Source organism: Propithecus coquereli, unplaced genomic scaffold (genome assembly GCF_000956105.1).
Source record: "Propithecus coquereli isolate 6110/MARCELLA unplaced genomic scaffold, Pcoq_1.0 Scaffold789, whole genome shotgun sequence".
NCBI classification, from domain to species: domain Eukaryota; kingdom Metazoa; phylum Chordata; class Mammalia; order Primates; family Indriidae; genus Propithecus; species Propithecus coquereli.
This window is the reverse complement of record NW_012154051.1, coordinates 190,143-209,250: the sequence shown is the minus strand read 5'-3', so window position 1 is coordinate 209,250 and position 19,108 is coordinate 190,143. Positions and strand designations below refer to the sequence as shown.

Genomic DNA, 19,108 nt, shown 5'->3' with positions numbered 1-19,108 from the left:
GTCCCCACCCACGCACCCACCCGCCCACCCTCTTCTGCCACCAGCTGAGATGCTCCAGGCAGGTGAAAACCAGAGGGCTGTGTTTCAACACTGAGCTAAGCGAGGAAGAAACACTTCCATCTGTCCTTTTGCTGGTTAATTTGGCTCTGACATTTGGATTCTTTCTGAGATTGTCACAGCGAGTTATTATTAAGTACCGAATCCGAGCTCTTAGCTCCGAGTCATCCGCGTCTCACCCACCACTCCGGGCTCTGCGATTTTCATGCAAATTACGTAACCCCATTACGGCCCCTTTTTGTCATGTCAGTACAATGCGGGGACCCCCCCCCGCCTGTGCTGCCCGCTTCACAGAACGTTGGGGGGCTCCAACGGGATCCTGCTTGTCCACAGTTTACAGCGTTCTGTACACTGTCGGGCCTGCGCAGCTGGAAGGCTTCGTTAGGCCATCATTGTTAACGAAAACATCACCACGGTTTGGTCTTTGCGACCTCCCGGGGGTAAGGGGTCACCCGTGTTCTAGACAAACTCCTGCCCCAAAAAGGTGACTGCTGCCCAAAGCTCATGTCCGTGGCCCGGTACCCGGTGCTGGCACTGCCATTACAATCCATCCTGGCCAGGCCCTAGTAGGTGTCTGGGCTCCACAGCTGTTTGCCCACACCACAAAGCCCCCTCACTCCCCTGTGCCCGCCAGCTCCTTGGCAACCCGGGGCCTGCGGGGGCCACAGATGGAGAGACGGGGGGGTGCCAACAGGAACGGAGGGACACGGCAGGTGGGTGACTTCTCACTGCCTCCCCGTTTATGTAAGAACATCAAACTCTCAAGCTGTCACTCTCAGCATCTCCAGGGACAGCCGTGAGGCTGGGAACGGGGGAGTCAGAGCCCCATGGGCACCCGGGCAGCCTTGGGGTATTTCTGGCCACTGTCACATGGCCCAAAGTCCCCCAGGTACTCCTGGTCTCCTGCGCCTGTTCTGGGTGTCACGAGGGAGGCAGAGAGAACAGGTCCGGCTCCCGTCGGGCAGCTCTGACCCTTGCTGGGAGGGAGAGACGTCCTCAGGGAAAGATACCTGGACACCCAGGTTGCTTTCTGCTAAATGCCAGGCCACACGGTCAGCGAGGGCCCCGGAAGGGGAGGGGCCGGCTGGTCACGAAAGACCCCCAGGGGTACAGGGATGGGCTTGGGGAGCACTAGTCCCCCCCTCCCTGCCCCCCTGCTGCCTCCAGTCTTTCAGTTCCTTGTGCTGTTGTTTTGGTTAAGCAGCGCCCGCCAGGGTGACCCTGGGGCACACGTGCAAACTCTGGCCTCTCCCCATCGTTCCGCCCTGCCTGGGGTGGGGCATCTGAGTAGGCAAAGGCAGCTGCCGACCCCTGACCCCAGCGGCCCCCTCCCAGCCGTTCCGTCGTGGTGGGGCGGTGCAGCCTGCCTCTCCTCCCGTGCCACGTCCGACTGTCGGCAGGTGACCGGCCAGCTCAGCGGAGCAGACTCCAGGAGCAAGCCCAGCTGGACCTCAGCCCACCCCGAGGTCTCGGCCCGCTCGGGGCACAGGCGCACTCGGCCACCTTGCTGCCCCTGGAAAACGCTGCCAGGTGCACAGATGTGGAAGGTTTCTGGACTCTCTGTTCCAACTGTCCTCAGGGATGACCTCTAAGAAGGGACAGCGGGATCCCAGGTGGGAGAGGAATAGATTTTCCCTTGTGTTCCCTTTCGTGCTGCTTCAACTGTTCCGACCCCACGTGAATGTGACCCTTTCCATACAGAGGGGAAACCAGCTCAAAGGGTTCTCAAAGGCCACGCCCAGGCTGACCCTTCCCACCGAGTGCCGGTCACACGGGCAGCTCGTCCCTCGCCGCGGGAAACGAGCCACGTCTCCTCCTGACCGGCGGGCTCCCTGGGGTGCCGAGGCTCCCCCAGCCCCGCACTCAGGCCCCCACACCCACCTTCAGGAAGTCCTCGAAGGTGATCCCCTCGTACACCTGGTCAGGCTCCTGCGGGCGAGAGCACACGGCAGAGAGTGAGCGGCCAGGTCCTCGCCCCCACACCCGGAACACACAAATGGCCGGGGCTGTTTAGGTGGAATCGCGACAAAGGGGGAACATTCTGGATCATTCGCCGCCAGCATGAGGCCAGTACCGGCTTGAGGGTGGGTGGGAGACCTGTATCGGCTCTCCAGGGCCCCTCCCTATCCCCAGGCCCCCCAGGGAGAATCTGAAGTGGGGGACAGAGGCACAGGGCTCTCCCTCCCGACAGCCGGGCCACCGAAGACGACTCCTGCCACCCCCAGGCCCTGCACCGATAAGAACTGTTCCAGGCTGATCCGAGCTCCCGGGTCACTAGGGAAAGGGGCAAGTGGATAAAGGGCCTGTGTGGTCCACCCCTGGGGCCCCATGAGTCACCGTGACAGCCTCTGGCTGCCAGGAAGGTGGGGCCAGAGCTTGGCCACCACGAGGCCACTTCCTCTGTGCCAGGAGCCTCCCCCTGTTGTATGCATTTAATGGTGACAGTCTCCACCTGTGTGCTTCCTGCTCAGGGGACATGGGGGACCGTTTGAGGGGCCCCTGTCCCTTTCACTGACACGCTCAGGATCCTACGACCGAGTCTTCAAATACCTCACCCCGCAGCACCCTCTGTGACATCCCAAGCGTTCAGCCAGCCGCACAACCTTGGCCGTCCGCACCACTGACTACACGCAGCCTTTGAGGAGGGGTCGATCTACATATGTTGCTATGGAAAAGGCTCCGAGATGTGTACACAGCGGAAAAAGAAACAAACAAAACATCCGACAGGGAGCAAAGATGTCTGCAGATCCTGTGTGTGCAAACGTTCTCCCAGACCGATGACCAGCCCCCTGCCGTCTGCCTGTGGACACGTGGGGGTTGTACGGAGATGAAGAAAAGCCACCTCAGTCTGATCCCATTTTGCATAAATCAAAAATAAAAGATGAACCTGTGTACGCTAGCACATGGAGGGAAAAACCCCACCAAGGGCGGTTCCCTTCAGGGAAGCAAACCAGGGCTGGAGGGAGGACGGCAGGAGCGCTCGGGGCGCACTCTGGGCCTGCGATTCGAGGACGTGCATTTGAGGAGACAACAGTGGGCCCCTCTCGGCGCTCGCTATGAGCCAGGCACGTCTCAGTGCTTTCCAGATGCTGTTACCTTTTTTTTCTTTTTTTTTTGGAGACAGGATCTTGCTCTGTCGTCTGGGCTAGAGTACAGTGGCATCATCATAGCTCACAGCAACCTCAAACTCCTGGGCTCAAGTGATCCTCCTGCCTCAGCCTCCCGAGTAGCTGGGACTACAGGCTCGTGACACCACGCCTGGCTAATTTTCCTTATTGTTTTTAGAGCTGGGGTCTCGCTCTTGCTCAGGCTGGTCAGTTGTTAACATTTAATACTGTCTGATGCCAACCTCACGACCGGCCACGAGGCAGGCTCTGTTCTCACTCCCATTTTGCAGATGAGGCCACTGCGGGGCCCCAGAGGGGGGGTGCCGGTCTAGCAGGACCATCGAGCTGGCTCCAAGTCAGTGAGGGCTGTTTCTGGTGGCAGGACTTTGCACCCTCTTTTTGCACTTTCTAAGAGAATTCTATAAAAAACACCAGCTCTCAGCTGGCGTAGGCCACCACTGTCCCTAAGGGTTCTCTTCCTCCCTCTGTTCCCACTGGTGAGCACAGAGAGAAGTGGCTGTCCTCCCCCTTGCCAGGCCAGCCCAGTCCCCAAGGCTGGGGAACCTAATTACAGACAAGGCCCCCAACCTCCGGCCAGAGACAGGGGCTGGAGGATGGAGGGCGGGGTGGGGGGGCAGGAGAAGCTTCTGGGGCTGGAACCCCAGCAAGGAGGCCCCATCCTCGAGCCACCCCCAATCGTGCCCACAGAGCGCGGCCCCCAGAGAAAGCACCCGAAGACAAACGGCGGCCCCAGTCGATAACTGCCTTTGCAAGTCCATTACAGTGGGGACGATGGGTCGTTTGTCTCTGGCAGCGCGGTCAGAGGTGCTGAGCGTCCTCAGAGGCCCGATGGTACGGAACCGCCACGGCTGCAGCCCGGGCTGCGCACACGGCTGGGGGCTGGGTCTGCGCCGATCTGGGCGACGTTTGCACCAGAAAACACACGATAAAGGCAGGCGGGCAGGTGAGCGCTCGGGGTGGCGCTGCCTTCCCTCCCGGCTCCAGGGCCCGGGGGCAGCAGGACCCACGGCGGGAGGCCGGGCTCCCCCAGACGCTCGGGAGGCTGCGGGCATTTTATGCAGATCAGCAGCTGCCAGCTGCCAACAATTTTACTACAGCAAATTACGAAAACTGCCACCAATTGAAACTGGAGTGGGACAGGGAGCAATTTGAAGGAGGGGAGTGTAATTAAATCAAATGGGAACGTGGCCCAGCAACCCCGCGGGAGATCCCTGCTCTCCCCACCGAGGTCTCCAGCCCTCCTGCGGCGGCTACTTTGCTGAGTGGGTGGTTTCACCAAAGCCAGAGGCCTCCCCCCACCCTGCGGCTGGAGGAGCAGACAGATAAAATACATGCCAAGGGCATGACCGCAGACCCAGCCCCCAGGGGCAGGCCTGGGCGGGTGGCCTATAGTGTCCCCCAACGACAGGCTTGGGGCACAGAGAGCAGGATCTGGCATGAAAACACCCCTCTGCCCCGGCTGCGGTGAACACAAAGCCACACAGGTGTCTAGAGACGCGGCCACTTCGAACACACGAGCGGCAGAGGGGCCACCTAGCCCTTGGGGGACAAAGCTGACATCGAGATGCTCACCTGCCCACCTGAGTGGTCCCCAGGGCTTAGAGTCACTGGGTGGGGGCCTGGCAGGGCTGCACCCAGCTATACAAGAAGGAGTCCACCCAGCACAGGAAAGATCAGGTCCAGAAAATTCTTTATGTTCTCTGTGCCTCAGTTTCCCCACCTATAAAACTGAGGCTAAAATTTACGAAACGATGTACAAGAGAGGACTAAGCCCCTCTCTCCTGTCTCATTTACATGCAACCCCCACCTCAGTGCCTCGACCAGGCCCTAGACTGGAGTTCTCCCCAGCCCAGAAGAACTCCCTGCTCCCTGCTCATCCTGGCCCCAGGGCCGAATGCTGCCTCTGAGTCACTGGTAAGAAATGAGCTAATTAACTGGAGCCTGCACTGTCTGCTGGCCAGGCCCGGCGCCAGGTGCTGCCCGTGAGCGCTGACGGGGCCCGGGAGGCTGCACAGTGGGGGCTCCTGGACCCCAAAGCCTGGAGGCCTTCAGCCCTGCTTCTGGTGTCACCCAGCTCTCGGGGGCTGGGGCCTATGGTCTCCGGGGGGACAGGAAAAACCAGGAGAGGTTTCTGGGCTCCACGGGCCCCTGTTAGAGCAGGGAGCAGGACGCATCTGGCCCTGCCCTCGGGGGCCTTCCAGAAACAGCCAGCGGGGGCCACTCACCATCTGCCCCACGCACACGCTGGCCGCCTCCATCATGGCCCCGTCGGCGATGGAGCGGGCGGACTCCTTCTCGATGTGGGGGTTCCCTGAGAGCAGCTCCTCGACTACCTGGCGGGCGGGGCAGACACAAAGGGTGACCTCAGGCTTCCATCAGGGTCGCAGGGCGGGGCAGGCACCAGGAGCCCAGGGTGGGGCGGAGGAGCATACTTTACATTTCGATATTCTTCCAGGGTGATGCGGCCGTCGCTGTCCGAGTCGTACATGTGGAACAGAACTGGGGCGGCCGGGGAGAGAGGGAGGCTCGGTCAGGCGAGGCCAGGGCCCTGCTTCCCCACCCTGACATCTACACTAATCTGAGCGAAAACTACCAGTAACGAAACCTCAATGCCAAAGCCATGGGGTCAGGGGCACAGCCGTGGGGCCAGACACACCACTTCCTAGCACATGACCTTGGACAAGTGACCTAACTTCTGAGCCTCAGTTTCCCCATCTTCGAAATGGGAATAACCACCATGTTTAAAACCCTCGTGGTCTTGCAAGGGCTGGGAGCTAGAGCGGGTGGAGATAGGGCCCAGCAATGGCCTGGTACACCGTGAGCGTGGATGTGACCAGTAAGCGTCATTAACAGCCAAATGGGTGCTACTTCAAAATGTCACTCCAGACAGACCCAGTGGGTGCCACCATCGCTGCCCAGGACAGGTCACACTTTGATGCCCATGCCCCGGCCCGGCATTAGCATCTCCTCTGGCTCCTTCACGCTCACTGCCGTGCTGTCAGCAACTGGTGGCCAGGAGCCAGAGGGGAGGTGACCTCAGGAGCTGGAGCTCTCCCAACCCTCCGCCTTGGCATTTGTCGAGCGCGGACCAGACGCCCGGGCATGCAGGGCGCGCCACAGTCCTTTCCCCCTCATCCTCACACCACCCTGGGAGACCGGGGACTCCTTCCCAGACGGGCTGTCGAAGCTCACGGGAGCTAAGGCGTTTGCCTGGACGCCCCGACAATGGCTGAGAAACCAGGGCCTTGGAACAGCTGCCCGGGCTGTTCCCTCCAGCCCCCCCGTGCACGTCCCGGAGCCGAACGTAGCCAGGAGCACGTTTACGGTCCCCTGATGAGAAGGCCCAGCCTCCACCCGCGTGGGGCGAGCAGGGGTGTCGGAGTCACGGGAGAGTCCACGGAGGAGGGAGGAGATGCCACTTGGGCCACCACTGGGACCCTGTGCTGACGGCTGGCCAGGACCACAGCTACAACCCACCCCAGAGCCAGGACACGGTGGAGGCCGGGCCCACGAACCCGGCCACAGCACAGCCCTGAGCGCGCCCTGCATGCCACAGGTCTGTGCGACCCGAGCCATGATCGGCATTTCCGCGTTCCAGGTCACATGGCTGGGTGCGGGGGCTGAACCCGAACCCGGGGCTGCTGGAACCAAGGGCCTCGTTCTTCCAGCCACCCCTCGGGCCCCTCCTAGTCTCAGGAAACCGCACCCTGCTGAGGCTCGTCCGAGACGGGGACAGACGCCCCTGCAGCCTCGCGGGGGGTGCGGGCTGGTGTCCCCGACCCCTCCTACTGCCCCCTCCCACGCATGGCTGCCAGGGCACCCCGCAGGGACCCGGGACACGCACATCTCAGCTTCTCCTTCCGGGACAGCTCCACCTGCTCCTCCCCCATGGTGGTGTCGATGGGCCGGAAGTAGGACATGATGGTCAGGAAGTCCTCGAAGTTGATCTCGTCCGCCAGGCCGGTGGGACCCTTGCGCAGGTTCCTAGGGGAGCAACGAGGAGGGTGTCGGAAACGGATGAAGAACCGGAGCCCATCCCCTCGCTGCCGACAGCTCGTGAGAACTCAGCCCTCCCGGGCCCACGCTTCACCCACGACGGCTGCTCTTGCCTTCAGTCCTGTTCCCCAAGAACCTGCTCTGTGGGGGACACTGGGGGCCCCACGAGCTTTAAGCCCGGCCCTGCTCTGCCCTCACAGCGCTCACTGTCGGGGGGCGGCGGGGTTAGGAGGAGACAGACAATTGCATAAGTGTCGGTTCAGGCTGGGACGGAGGAACACATGGGTGCGTGACCACTCACATATGGGGAAACTGAGGCACTAAATAATCCAGTAACTCACCCAAGTACACATCACCTGATCCTTTAAGCTCAGGGGTTGGCAGCTATGGCCCATGGGCCAAATCCGGCCTGTCACTTGTTTTTATACAGCCCATGAACTAAAAAGAGTTTTCACGTTATTAAATGGTTGAAAAATATTTGCCAAAAAAAAAAAAATCAAAAGAATAAATAGTATTTCACAAGTGAAAATTACACGAAATTCGAATTTCAGTGTCCATCAGTGAAGTTTTATTGGAACACAGCCACGCATGCTCATTTCGCATCGTGTGCTTTCGCGCTATGGCGGCAGAGTATCGCAGCTCAGCAGAGACCACGTGACCCGAGAAACCTAAACATCTCCTCTCTTGCCTTTTTACCGAAAACGTCAGTCAAGCCCTGCTCTATCAGTGCTTCAAAATTTCAGTCCAGTGATCGGCTGTAAGCAGCTCTGAGTGTTTTGTTTACTGCCCGAGTACACGATGCGTTAATAATTGAAAGTTCTGTAATCAATCGGGGCAGACTGGAGGTTGTCCCTCTCAGTTGCTTTCCAGAGGGGGCGCCGGGAGCGTGTGCCACGCCAGGTGTGCCCCACGCCCGGCATGGGGCCTGGCGCAGAGCGGGAGCCCGGTGGGCCGACACGCCGTCGGCTCGGTCCCGGCAGAGAAACGCAGCTGTTGAGGAGACCACTGGGAGGTCGCTCCAAATACTAGCTCCTGACGCACCGTCACCAAACCCTCATCACTAACGACTTTGACCCTGAGAGTCTGATGGCCGTGGGGACAGGCTGCCATCGGGCTGGCAGGCTGTGGGTGCCGAGGCCCCGCACTGTGGGCGTCCCGAGACAACTAAGTTAACGGCTGGTGCGTGGATATCTTACTTGGGTCCCACGCAGGACACAGCTGTGCCCCGGCACAAAGGAGTGTCTGCAATTCTCTCTTTAGCGGTCCGTGCACGCCCTTTCGGTGCCCGACAAATACCGCTGGCAGCGTCCACTGCACTTCACGGTTCGTAGATTTTCAGAAAGTGGGGGATCCCAAATGTGGGTTAGGGAAGGTGGATCGTGAGACTCCCAATCTGCAGGGTGACACAAGATCCTTCCCAGGACCCAGGAAGCCCAGTCTCGGTGCATTTGCACTGGCGTCCCCTTTGCTATTCTATCCTGCGAAGCTCCTGCCGCTCCTCCCGACAGACCTGTGTCGAAGCTCTTGCCATCGGTGGCACAGACCAAGTTTGCAGAGCATAAAAATAGCCCCCGGGCTTATCGGGCTCCTCTGCAGGCACTTGTCCCTGCGGTTGGCTCATGTGTCCTTCCCAAGTGGTTTAGGCTGTGGCAGGGAGGACCGAGATTAGCGTGGGGGCGGGGTGGGGGGGAACGTGATAGCCTCCAGGGAAGGCAGAGCACACACGTGTCCTTGTCAGGGAGGGTCGACACCTGGGCTGCTTCAGTATCGGGAGCCGATTCAGGGGAAGAGGGTCTCTCCCCCTCCGCGTGTCCCTGGGAGGTCCACACAGGCCAACATCGTGTCTGGAAACCCAGACAAAGCGCCTGGAGCCAGACACACCTGCTGTCCACTCCCAGTTCTCAAACGGGCACCCAGGCCGAGATCAGAGGCTGGGAGTCAGGCGCTGCACCCTAAGCTGCGACCCAGCGGGACAACAGGCAGCTTTCGTTCTCTGTGCAACAGTGCCTGCTTTTCAGTCAACTTTCTGCTTCCTTACCTTGCCAGTTACCCTGTAAGGGAGGGAGCCCCTGGAGGTGGGCACGGATCCTGCTCAAAATGCCCCCGAGACCTGTTCCCAAAGAGTCTCAGGCCCCTTTTCCCACACTTCGTCCCCTCAAGAGCAGCAGCTCATGGAGGACAGCACAGCAGACACCCGATCCCACCCTGAGAGCTGAACTCACAATCCCTGGTCTGTCCGGGGCAGACGGACCTGAGTCGGAATCCAAGTTCCCACAGGTGACAGCCGACAGCCAAGAGACGGAGGGTCAGGTTTTGTTAAAGGAAAAATTACATCCCACAAAATGCACAGACCGTGTGTTTGGACAAACATATGTCCCTGTGAAATCCCCTCCTCCACCCCAGAAGTTCCCTTATGTCCCTGTTCAACTTGACCACGCTCCCTCCCGGCTGGCCCAGCGTCCCCGGGAGGCAGGGTCGTTGGTATTGTCACCACAGCCAATGGGATGCTGGCCAAGGTGCGCCGCCTCTTTGTAAGTCGTGGCGGTGAACTCAATGGCCACCTCGCACTTTACCACGCACGCACCCCTCAGCGAACGCTCCCAGCAGCCTGGTGAGGCAGGTGCTGTCACCCTCCAAGATGGCCCCAATAACCGCCGCCTCCTGGGGGTCACACTCCTGTGTTGCCTCCTTGCCAAGAGGGGGGTGACCTAGTGACTCACTTCTTTGTTTCGGAGGCAGGGTCTCGCTCTGTTGTCCAGACTAGAGTGCAGTGGCATCATCATAGCTCACTGCAACCTCCAGCTCCTGGGCTCAAGCAATCCTCCTGGCTCAGCCTCCTGAGCAGCTGGGACCATAGGCGTGCGCCACCACGCCCGGCTAATTTTTTTCTATTTTTTATAGAGGCGAAGTCTCGCTCTTGCTCTGGCTAGTCTCAAACTCCTGGCTTCAAGCAATCCCCCATCCTCGGTGTCCCAGAGTGCTAGGATTACAGGCGTGAGCCACCTCCCAGCTTTACTGACTCACTCCTAATGAAGAGACACAGCAAAAGGGACAAGGTATCACTTCCAAGATTCAGTTATAAAAAGATGGTGGCTTCCACTGGGTCGCCCCCCACCCCAGGGTTCTGTTCAGACACCTCGCTCTGGAGGATGCCAGCTGCGGTGCCGTGAGCAGCTCTGTGGAGAGGTCCAGAAGATGTCACCAGCCACGGCCACCAGAGTGAGCCTGGAAGCACAGCCTGCCCCAGCTGAGCCTTGAGCTGAGACCTCAGCCCCAGCTGACACCTTGGCTGAAGTCTGCCGGAGCCCCGGAGCCCCTGAGCCCGAGAACCTCCCCCACTCAGCTACTTTGCACCTGGGTCCCTGACTGACAGAAAGGGTGGGATAATGTTTATTGCAAATAAACTATTGTTTATTGTAAATGTTTGTTGTTTCAAACTAAGCTTGGGGGTCATTTCCCACGCAGATAACTAACACAGAGGCCTAGAGAGCCCGAGGGAGCTGCCCAAAGTCACCCAGCTATGAATCCACGACTGCCCGGCCCCCAACCCCATAAGCCCCACCCGGCCCGGCCCCTCTTATCTGCATCAGCGTAAAGGACCGTCCTGCGCACGTCAGTACTGTGCAGTGTTACGCAGGACAAAGGCGCCTGCCACCCGCAGGTCAGCGAGAAGAGCCCACCTGTTGTCAAAGAAGGCACGAACGATTTTGGATCGGATCGGGTTGAGCTCCAGGTCGGGGACGTTGTTGAAGTTCTCCTTGCTGGTTTCCGAGGACGAGAAACACCGAGAAAAGAACGAGAAGAGAGAGATGTCAGCGGGCACTTTCGTCACCTATCGAGCTGTACTTTTGATCCTCCGCAGGCCTCACAAGACCCGGTGGGCGTTAGAGACAGAGCCGGGATACGCCCCATTCACCCGTCCCCTCCTCTAACCTCCAGCCCGGCGACAGCGGGGAAGACTTGGAGGCTCAAGATGCTTTTGAGAATCCAGGAGACGTGTGAGACGTTCATCTCCGGGAAAATGTCGACACACGGGATTTGCACCCCACCCTGGGGGCTCCGATCCCAGCTGGGGGAGCTCTGCTTTGGCCGCTCTGATGCTGGCCCAGAGCGCTGGGACACAGTCCGGCAGGTCCTCAAAGGCCAACGTAGAGTAAATACATCACCCAGCAATTCCGCTCCCAAGTACATGAAAACCCACACACACGTTTTGTAAGTAGCAGCGTTTATCACGACAGCCGTAAGGCAGAAACGACTCCAACGTCAGCCAATAACTGGACACATACAACATGGCGTGCCCAGTGGAATGGTCTTTAGCCAGGAAAAGGACTGCAGTACTGCCACCTGCCACAGCACAGGTAGACCTCCAACACTGCGCTGAACGAAGCCACCAGACGCAGACGGTCACGTAACGAGCGATTCCGTTTACGTGAATTCGGTAAAGCCAGACACGGAAGGGAGACTGTGGCTGTCAGGGGCTGCGGCAGCGGGAACGGGGGTGCTGGCTGAGGGTGCGAGTTTCCTTCTGGGGTGATGAAAATGTCCTAAAATTATTTGTGGTGTTGGATGCGTAACTCTGCAAAATATACTAAAGGGCACCGAATTGCACATTTTAATGGGTCGGTTGTGTGGTATGTGAATTTCAGTAAAGCTGTTACATAAAAAAAAAAAAAAAAAAAAAAAAGCTCCTGGCTTGGGGCAAGGGGGGGTCAAGTTCAGACAAGGGCGCCCTGCAGCTGGCACAGGTGCTGCTGGGTCCCCAGGCTGCAGCTGGGCAGCGGGGGAGCTGGTGACCCTCGGCCCCTGCCCTACCCCCCGACCTGCCGCAGGAGGCCGTGCCGTGTCCTCTGCTCCCTGCTCACGTTTTCCTCTGCTCTGTGGACTGCCGTGGCCGGTGGCCTTGGAAAGGACCCAGGGCACAGGCTGGCAATCCCGGGAACCAAGGAAGCATGTCCAGGTGGGGAGGGCGGAAGGACGTCAGCTACCAGGAATGAGACTGTCCAGGGTGGGACACGACGGGTGGGACAGTCAGAACCTGTGCTGGGAGGGGAGTGAGTGCCAGCTGGAAGGTTCCATGAACACCTCGCTGGCCCATCCTGCCTCCACCTTACAGATGGGCAGGCTGAGGCCCGGACAGGCATAAGCAGGACGTGGCCCCATCCCCAGGTCCCTGTGTGTTCTCTCCCGTCCTCCTGGGCAGGCTCCTGCCCCTCCCACCCCGGAGTCTGGCCACAGTCAGGAGCCGGCGTCAGGGCACGCCACCATTTTGGATTCACGAGAGCCCAGTTCTGAGGAAGGGGACACACTCGGGACAGCCGGCCCAGAGAGATGGGGTGTTTTTTGGCCGTAAAAAATAACAGAATACATTTTGGCCATAAAAAGGAATGAAGCTCTGATCCATGCCACAGCACAGATAGACCTTGAACACATCATGCAGAGTGACAGAAGCCAGACACACAAGGCCATGCGGAGAGACACCCACAGAGACAGAGAATGGAGCTGTGGTTTCCAGGGGCTGGGGACACGGGTGACGGCTAATGGGTACGGGGTGTCTTTCTGTAGTGTTCCAAAATGGACCACAAACTGCATAATATGTGAATTACATCCCTAAAAAGCTGTTAAAAATTTCTAATAAGTTTGTTAAAAAAAAAAAAAAACAAACAAACAACAGAAAAGGGCCACTGCACTATGACTCCATTTATATAAAGAACAAGAAATGGCAACACAGGCCAGGCACGGTGGCTCATGCCTGTGATCCTAGCACTCTGGGAGGCTGAGAAAGGAGGATCGCTTGAGCTCAGGAGTTCAAGACCAGCCTGAGCAAGAGTGAGACCCTGTCTCTACTAAAAATAGAAAACTTAGCCAGGCATGATGGCATGAGCCTGTAGTCCCAGCTACTGGGGTGGCTGAGGCAGGAGGATCGCCTAAGCCCAAGAGTCTGAGGTGGCAGTGAGCTATGATAATGCCACTGCTTTCTACCTGGGGTGACGGAGTGAGACTCTGTCTCCAATAAACAAAAGTGCCAACATGAACAAATGTAGCTAGAAGTCAGGATGACGGTTAAGCACACTTAGGGGGAGGGGGGCAAGGAAGAAAGTCCCTCCCCATGTGACATGCACTCTTTTCTACACACACCACACCCACGGCCACTGTCCTCCCCCTTCTCCTCATTAGCGACCAGAGGAGACAGAACAGAGAGACCAGGGCCCCAGATGAGTCAAGGTTACCGGGGGAGACGATCCAATTCTACAAAACCACTATCAGATGACAATAACAGCTCATAATAACCGTGCAAATGACGTGGCCTGTGCAATCTTGTTTCCCCGGGTAACACCCTAGGAGGGCCCCAATTGTTCCCAACACGAAAGGGTCAGCACAGAGAGGTTGGGTGACCCGCCCAGCTCACCCAGCCGCGGTGTGGGAGTCAGATTGGAACTGGGCACAGCGCAGCCACACGCTTACCCCCGACGCCCTGCTGCCCTGGTCTCCTCGGCTGATCGGGATCTGTTTGCAAAGCCCAGATCCCAGTCTGAGAACGGGACGGCGTGGAGCTTGAGAGGGAACTTGGGAGAAGGGAGAAGAGCCGCTGCCACACCACGGTCGGTTCGTGAGACCCCACGCCCTCTCTGGCCTGCACTGGCTGAAGGGGGTCTGGGCTACTGCTAACCCTTCCTCGGCCTCAGTGTTCTCATCTGTGAGGTGGGCACAGCCTCTGGACTCAGACTTGGCTTCTACCCTGTCCTGCCACCTGAGACAAGTGACTTTGCCCATTCTGAGCCTCAGTCTGCCCCTCCTGGAAAAAGGAACCTCACAGGGTTGTCGTACAGTTTAAAGGGAAGTGGCCACGGGCAGGGCTTTGCTGCCCCTCTGGTCCATCCTGAGCCTGTGCCAGGAGCCAGGCCCAGGGCCCAGACATCCAGACCCTGCAGCCTGGGGCCGACAGGGAAGAGCAGAGGCCAACGTCCTGGGAGGTAGGAAGGAAGAAACCCCCTCGAGAGCCTGCCCTGTGTGTTCAGAGAACAAATTAATCCCACGAAAGAGGCCTGTTCTCCCACCGGCAGCAACGAGGCAGATGCCCAACCTGCGGGACCTGGCTGGGGGGACATGGTCCCCCCAGTGCTGGCCCCGACTCCTGGAAGGTCTGTGCAGATGCCCCAGAAGCCCAGCTGTCCTGACTCTGCCTCCACAGGGACCTGCCAGACCCACACCCGAACCTCCCCTCCCCCCACCACGACTCTCGGAGCCTCAGTGTCCTCATCTGTGACAGGGTCGCAAACCTGACACTTCCCGTATCAGAGAGCGCGGCGCAGGGTCTCATGGCGGGAGGGGCTGCGGGCCCAGCACGTCTCAGAGCCTCAAATGGGGAACGTGGGAATGTCCAGGCAGCATCGTGGGGTTAACCAGATAGTTAAATAAGTCCACGTAAGGTACTTAGCAAACTGCCATTCGCACAGTGAGCTCCAAAGTTTAAAATAATGTTAACAATAACAGCAGCTAACCTATCAATATACATGCTCAAGGTGTTCAAGAGCTTTCCGTTGTTATTAAGGGCTCACGACAACTCGACAACTCTACGTAAGGCAGGTACTTATCCCCACTTTCCAGATGAGCAAACTGAGGCAGAGAGGTGAAGCCACCTCTTGCTGCTAGGAATGATGCTGACGTAGGTCGTGGTGAAGAAGTGCCAGGCCCGGGAGCAGCGGCCGGCGAGCGTCAGATCTGTGTGTTCTCAGGGACAGTCCCTGAACCTGCCACCTCCCTTTCCCACCAGGAGCGAGCGGGCCGCAGCAAGGACGTCCTGTCGTCCGTGAACTAAAACAGATGTGCACGGCTTGACGCGTCACCTGCACGTTAACTCCCACTTCCGTCCCCCTCCCCTGAACCCCAGACTCACGTAACTGCCACCCACCCAGGACCCGCCACTTCTCTCTCCTTCCTCCTCGACGCCCCCAACTCCCCAGTCCAGCCCGCGTCTCTCGCCTGGGCGCCCCACGGCCTGCTCCCTGGCCGTCCTGTGCCCAGGCTCATGGTACCGACGGGAAGATGCTATGAAAATGTCGCTTCTCTGCTGAAGACGTCCCAGCTCGACCAGCACGAGTCGAGCCTCGGAGGCTGCTCTGTGTCCTGCAGGCCCCGCCCAGCTGGGACCCTGCTGCCTCAGTTTCCCCTGTTCCTTCTGCCCAGGTCACGTGGACATTTTTGCTGTTCCCTGCCTCGGGGCTCTCACACATGCTGTTCCTTCTTTCTAGAATGCCCTTTCCCTAAAGCAGCATCTCTCAGCCTGGGCACTGTGGGCACTCGGGCTGGATGGCTCTCCGTGCCGGGGCCTCTGCCCACTGGATGTGGTGGTACCCTCTCCCCCGGTTGCGACAACCAACACCTCTCCAGACGTTGTCAAATGTCGCATGGGCTTGAGAACCTCCCCTCCTTCAGGTCCCTGCTCAAATGTCCCTCTTTCTACGTGGCCTTTCCTGGCACCCCATTCCCACTCACACCAGCCGCCTACAGCCTCCATCCCTTTTCTCTGCAAAGTACCCGCCACTGCCCGAGATGCTCCAGCTTCCGTCTCTACTGTGTCTCCCCACTAGGGCCCCAGGGGGGATCGTACCTGTCTCGCTCGCCTCTGCGGCACCTAGAACAGTGCCTGGAGCGTGGAAGGTGCCCAGATGCTCGTGTCTGAGTCACTCCACTGTAATGAGCAAATGCCAGGTGTCAGGGAGAAGCAGGGGCCTGGCGTGGGGCAGGGACGGGGTGAGAAAGTGTGTGCCCGGGAGGAGTGGGCTCGGTGACGCTGCCCCAGTTTCTGAAAGAGGCATCTGCCAGGGGCAAAGGAAACCAGGGCTTTCTCGCCAGACTCTTTAGTGCAAAGACCTGCAGATGGAGAACCGCCTGGTGCATCTGGACAACTCCGGGCGCTTTGGAACGTTCAGAATTTAAGAGGCCAGCAGTGCTCAAACACTCACACCCACGCGGGTCCCCTGGGCATCGTGTCACGACGCAGGCTCAGACTCAGCAGGGCCGGGAGAGACCCGCGTCTCTAACACGCTCCCAGGCGACGGGGCCGCTGCCAGCCCGGGGACTGCACTTGGAGTAGCCGGCACTGCCTGGGAAGACACGTGCTAGACGAGATGTGGTCTCTGCCTTAAGGGTCCCCATGGGGCCTCAGTTTCCCCGGTGTGGGAAACAGCAAATGCTGAACAGGGAGTGCAGAGAGGGGGCAGAAGGGGAAGGCATTGGGCAGGCAGCCCTCGAGGCCGGCACAGAGCAGGGAGCGGGAATTCCGGCCCGAGTCCTAAGCTTGGGACCCGTAAGCCCATAAGCCCGCAGGGGCTGGGGGGGCCCAAGCTCAGCGCCCACAAAGAGAACCCTGCAGCTGGGCTGGGCCTCAGAAGCCGCGGGAAACCAACCCGTATCATGAGGCCTGAGGAAGAGCCCAGCCTGGACCTCAGTGCTGGCTCTTTTTCTAGTCTGGTCCCTCCCTTGTGGGCTGGACGCTCGTCCTGTCCTCTTCCTGGGTCCCTGATGGGGCTTCTAAGCTGGGGCTGGGCGGGAGCAGATGCCCAAGAAGAGCTCTCTGGCTCCCTCTCTTTGAGACAGGGACTCGCTCTGTCGTCCTGGGTACAGTGCAGTGGCGTCACCATGGCTCACTGCAGCCTCGAACTCCTCCTGCCTCGGCCCCCCGAGGAGCTGGGTCTACAGGCGCACTACCGTGCCTGGCTAATGTTTCTATGTTTTTATAGAAATAGGTCTCGCCCTTGCTCGGGCCGGTGGTTCTCTTTTTAAAGAACGCAGGACCCGGAGGAAGGAAGTGGTGAGAGTGAGGAAGCGCACAGGGCGGTTCGAGCTGGCAGGGGGACCACAGCGCTGGCGTCCAGGCGCCCCCACCGGCTGTGTGACTGTGGCTCAGTCGCTCTGCCTCTCTGGGCCTCACATTCTGGCCTATAAAATGGGATCACCATTGCTGCCACTCATGGGCGTGTGACGGTGATCGAACGTCACCATGCTTAGCGTAGTCTGGCACTATGAGCGTCTCTCAGGCCTCAAGGGGGACATTTTAAAACCCCCAGGGCGCAGGCTCCAGGAGGAGTGGAAGGTTCGTGCCCCTGGAGTCCGCAGGGGCAACCCCCTCACCCGGCGGTCACTGGGGCAGCACCGCCGGACCACTGGCCACCAAGAGACAGCCTGTCCCCACAGCTACCACTGTACTGAGCCACCTTAGGGCCAAGCCGGTCCAGCCAGCCTAGTGGGCACTTGGGGGCAGGTAGGGAAGGAGGAAGGAAAATAAGCCCGAAACTGGCCTTTTTGGGGCAATAAACTGGGATGAAATGCCTCTCGGTCTGTCCCAGGGTCTGGGCTCAAGGACTGTTCTCTGCTTGTCGAAAAGGGAGGTTGATCTGTCCCCCGCTCTCCGACTGTCCTCTGGGCACTCAGCAGCCAGGCTGACCTCACCTAGAACCCCCTTCCGGCCTCTGCCCGGAGCTCCCTCCCCTCCTCTCTCCATTCCAGGCTCGGCCCAAATGCGGCTTCCCCAGAGGCGCCTTCCCTGACCAGCTCTCCTAGGCCCTTCTCCTCCCCGAGGTCCCAAGGGACACGCCCTGTCTACCCTGTTTCCCGTATCGGATTTCTTGAGACACAGAACGAACTTGCTCACCTGCTAGTTCACCCTCTGGCTCCGACTAACCCTCACAGACCAGCATGGAAGCCCCCCAGGAGGGGGGGGAGCGTGTCACCCTCTCACCACGGAGTCCCCAGCCTGGCAGGACAGGCCTCATCTCCTGCTCGTTTATAATCAAGGACTGTGTCAGCATCCACTGCCCTGGGAAAGGGACCTCTGTGAAAACGAACGGGAGCACCTGCTAATAAAACCAAGACCACTTAGAAAGCTGCTTCCTGCTTCGGGGCCATCTCTGTGCCCTGTCACACCACACCGACTCCTCGGTGGCCTCTTCCTCAATCTGCCCACACGCCTTCCCCTAGACAGGCATGACAGCCCCGGCTGCCTCGCGCCACTGTCTTTTCTGGGCAGTGTTACAGGCCACTGTGCATCTTCCTTTTTGAATAAACGGGCATCCTCCTAGCTGCAGCTTTAAAGGGAGGACTCAACAACTTCATTTTGCAAGTACAGTACTTCTGAAAAACTTTTTCACATTTAAGACAGGTGCAAAGCAAAGTGGGTTAAAAAGGGACTTAATTCTGGGAGAAAAACGATGTCATCGCAGCAGTTTGGGGGCTATGGCTCTGGGACAGCCAGCTTTGCTTTTGAACCCCAGCCCTACCGTGAGATCTTAACCGCTTCAGCCTCAGTTTCTTAACCTGTAAAATGGGTGTAAATGGTGTGACCCTCCAAGGGTTCCTGAGACCACACAAGGGAGCATCGAGACCAGTGCCCGAAACACGTGAGCACTCAGCTGATGGCGGCCAGGGCTTCTGTTCACACACGTGCCCCCGCGCTAACTTCTAAGGGGACAAAGCAAGGGGAAGGCAAACAGGACCCAGACTTGGGACATTCTGCTGATGCCCCAGTGTCTGGCCTATCAGATCGCGGCTCTGCACTTTGGTGGCATTAACCGCGGCCACAGCGACCTTTTATCTTCCCCAGGCCTGTCTGTGGTTGCGCTGATCCCAGGAATCACTCTACATTCGATGGCTTGATGGGTCTAAAAATATTTTCTAATGTGGCTCTATCTAATCAAGTCTCCAAATGGCCTGCATCGCTATGTCCGAAGTATTCCATGACATCTATTTCTGGGAGTCTGTGAGCCTGCCAGGGTGCCATCAGGAAGTTAAAAACGGCCATTTAAGATGTTCACCTCTTAAGTGGCCCAACTAGAGAAAGAAAAAAATGCAGGATGCCACGACTGTATTTTCTCCACTATCAGAAATTACGAGCTTTTAGCAGGTTTACCTCTGCAGGGTCTCGTCCACTC

General features: G+C 58.8%; 1 protein-coding gene across 1 annotated transcript in view; it reads right to left on the bottom strand.

Moving 5' to 3' along the window:
• TESC (tescalcin) overlaps nt 1-19,108 on the bottom strand; it is a 45,355-nt gene that overhangs the window by 1,387 nt on the left and 24,860 nt on the right. Inside the window, exons 3-7 of the mRNA XM_012662889.1 lie at nt 10,862-10,942; nt 7,030-7,169; nt 5,623-5,684; nt 5,411-5,518; nt 1,935-1,986 (exon numbers count right to left, since the gene is read on the bottom strand). Of these exons, the coding sequence (XP_012518343.1) occupies nt 1,935-1,986; nt 5,411-5,518; nt 5,623-5,684; nt 7,030-7,169; nt 10,862-10,942 (443 nt within the window). The remainder of the gene's footprint in view (nt 1-1,934; nt 1,987-5,410; nt 5,519-5,622; nt 5,685-7,029; nt 7,170-10,861; nt 10,943-19,108) is intronic.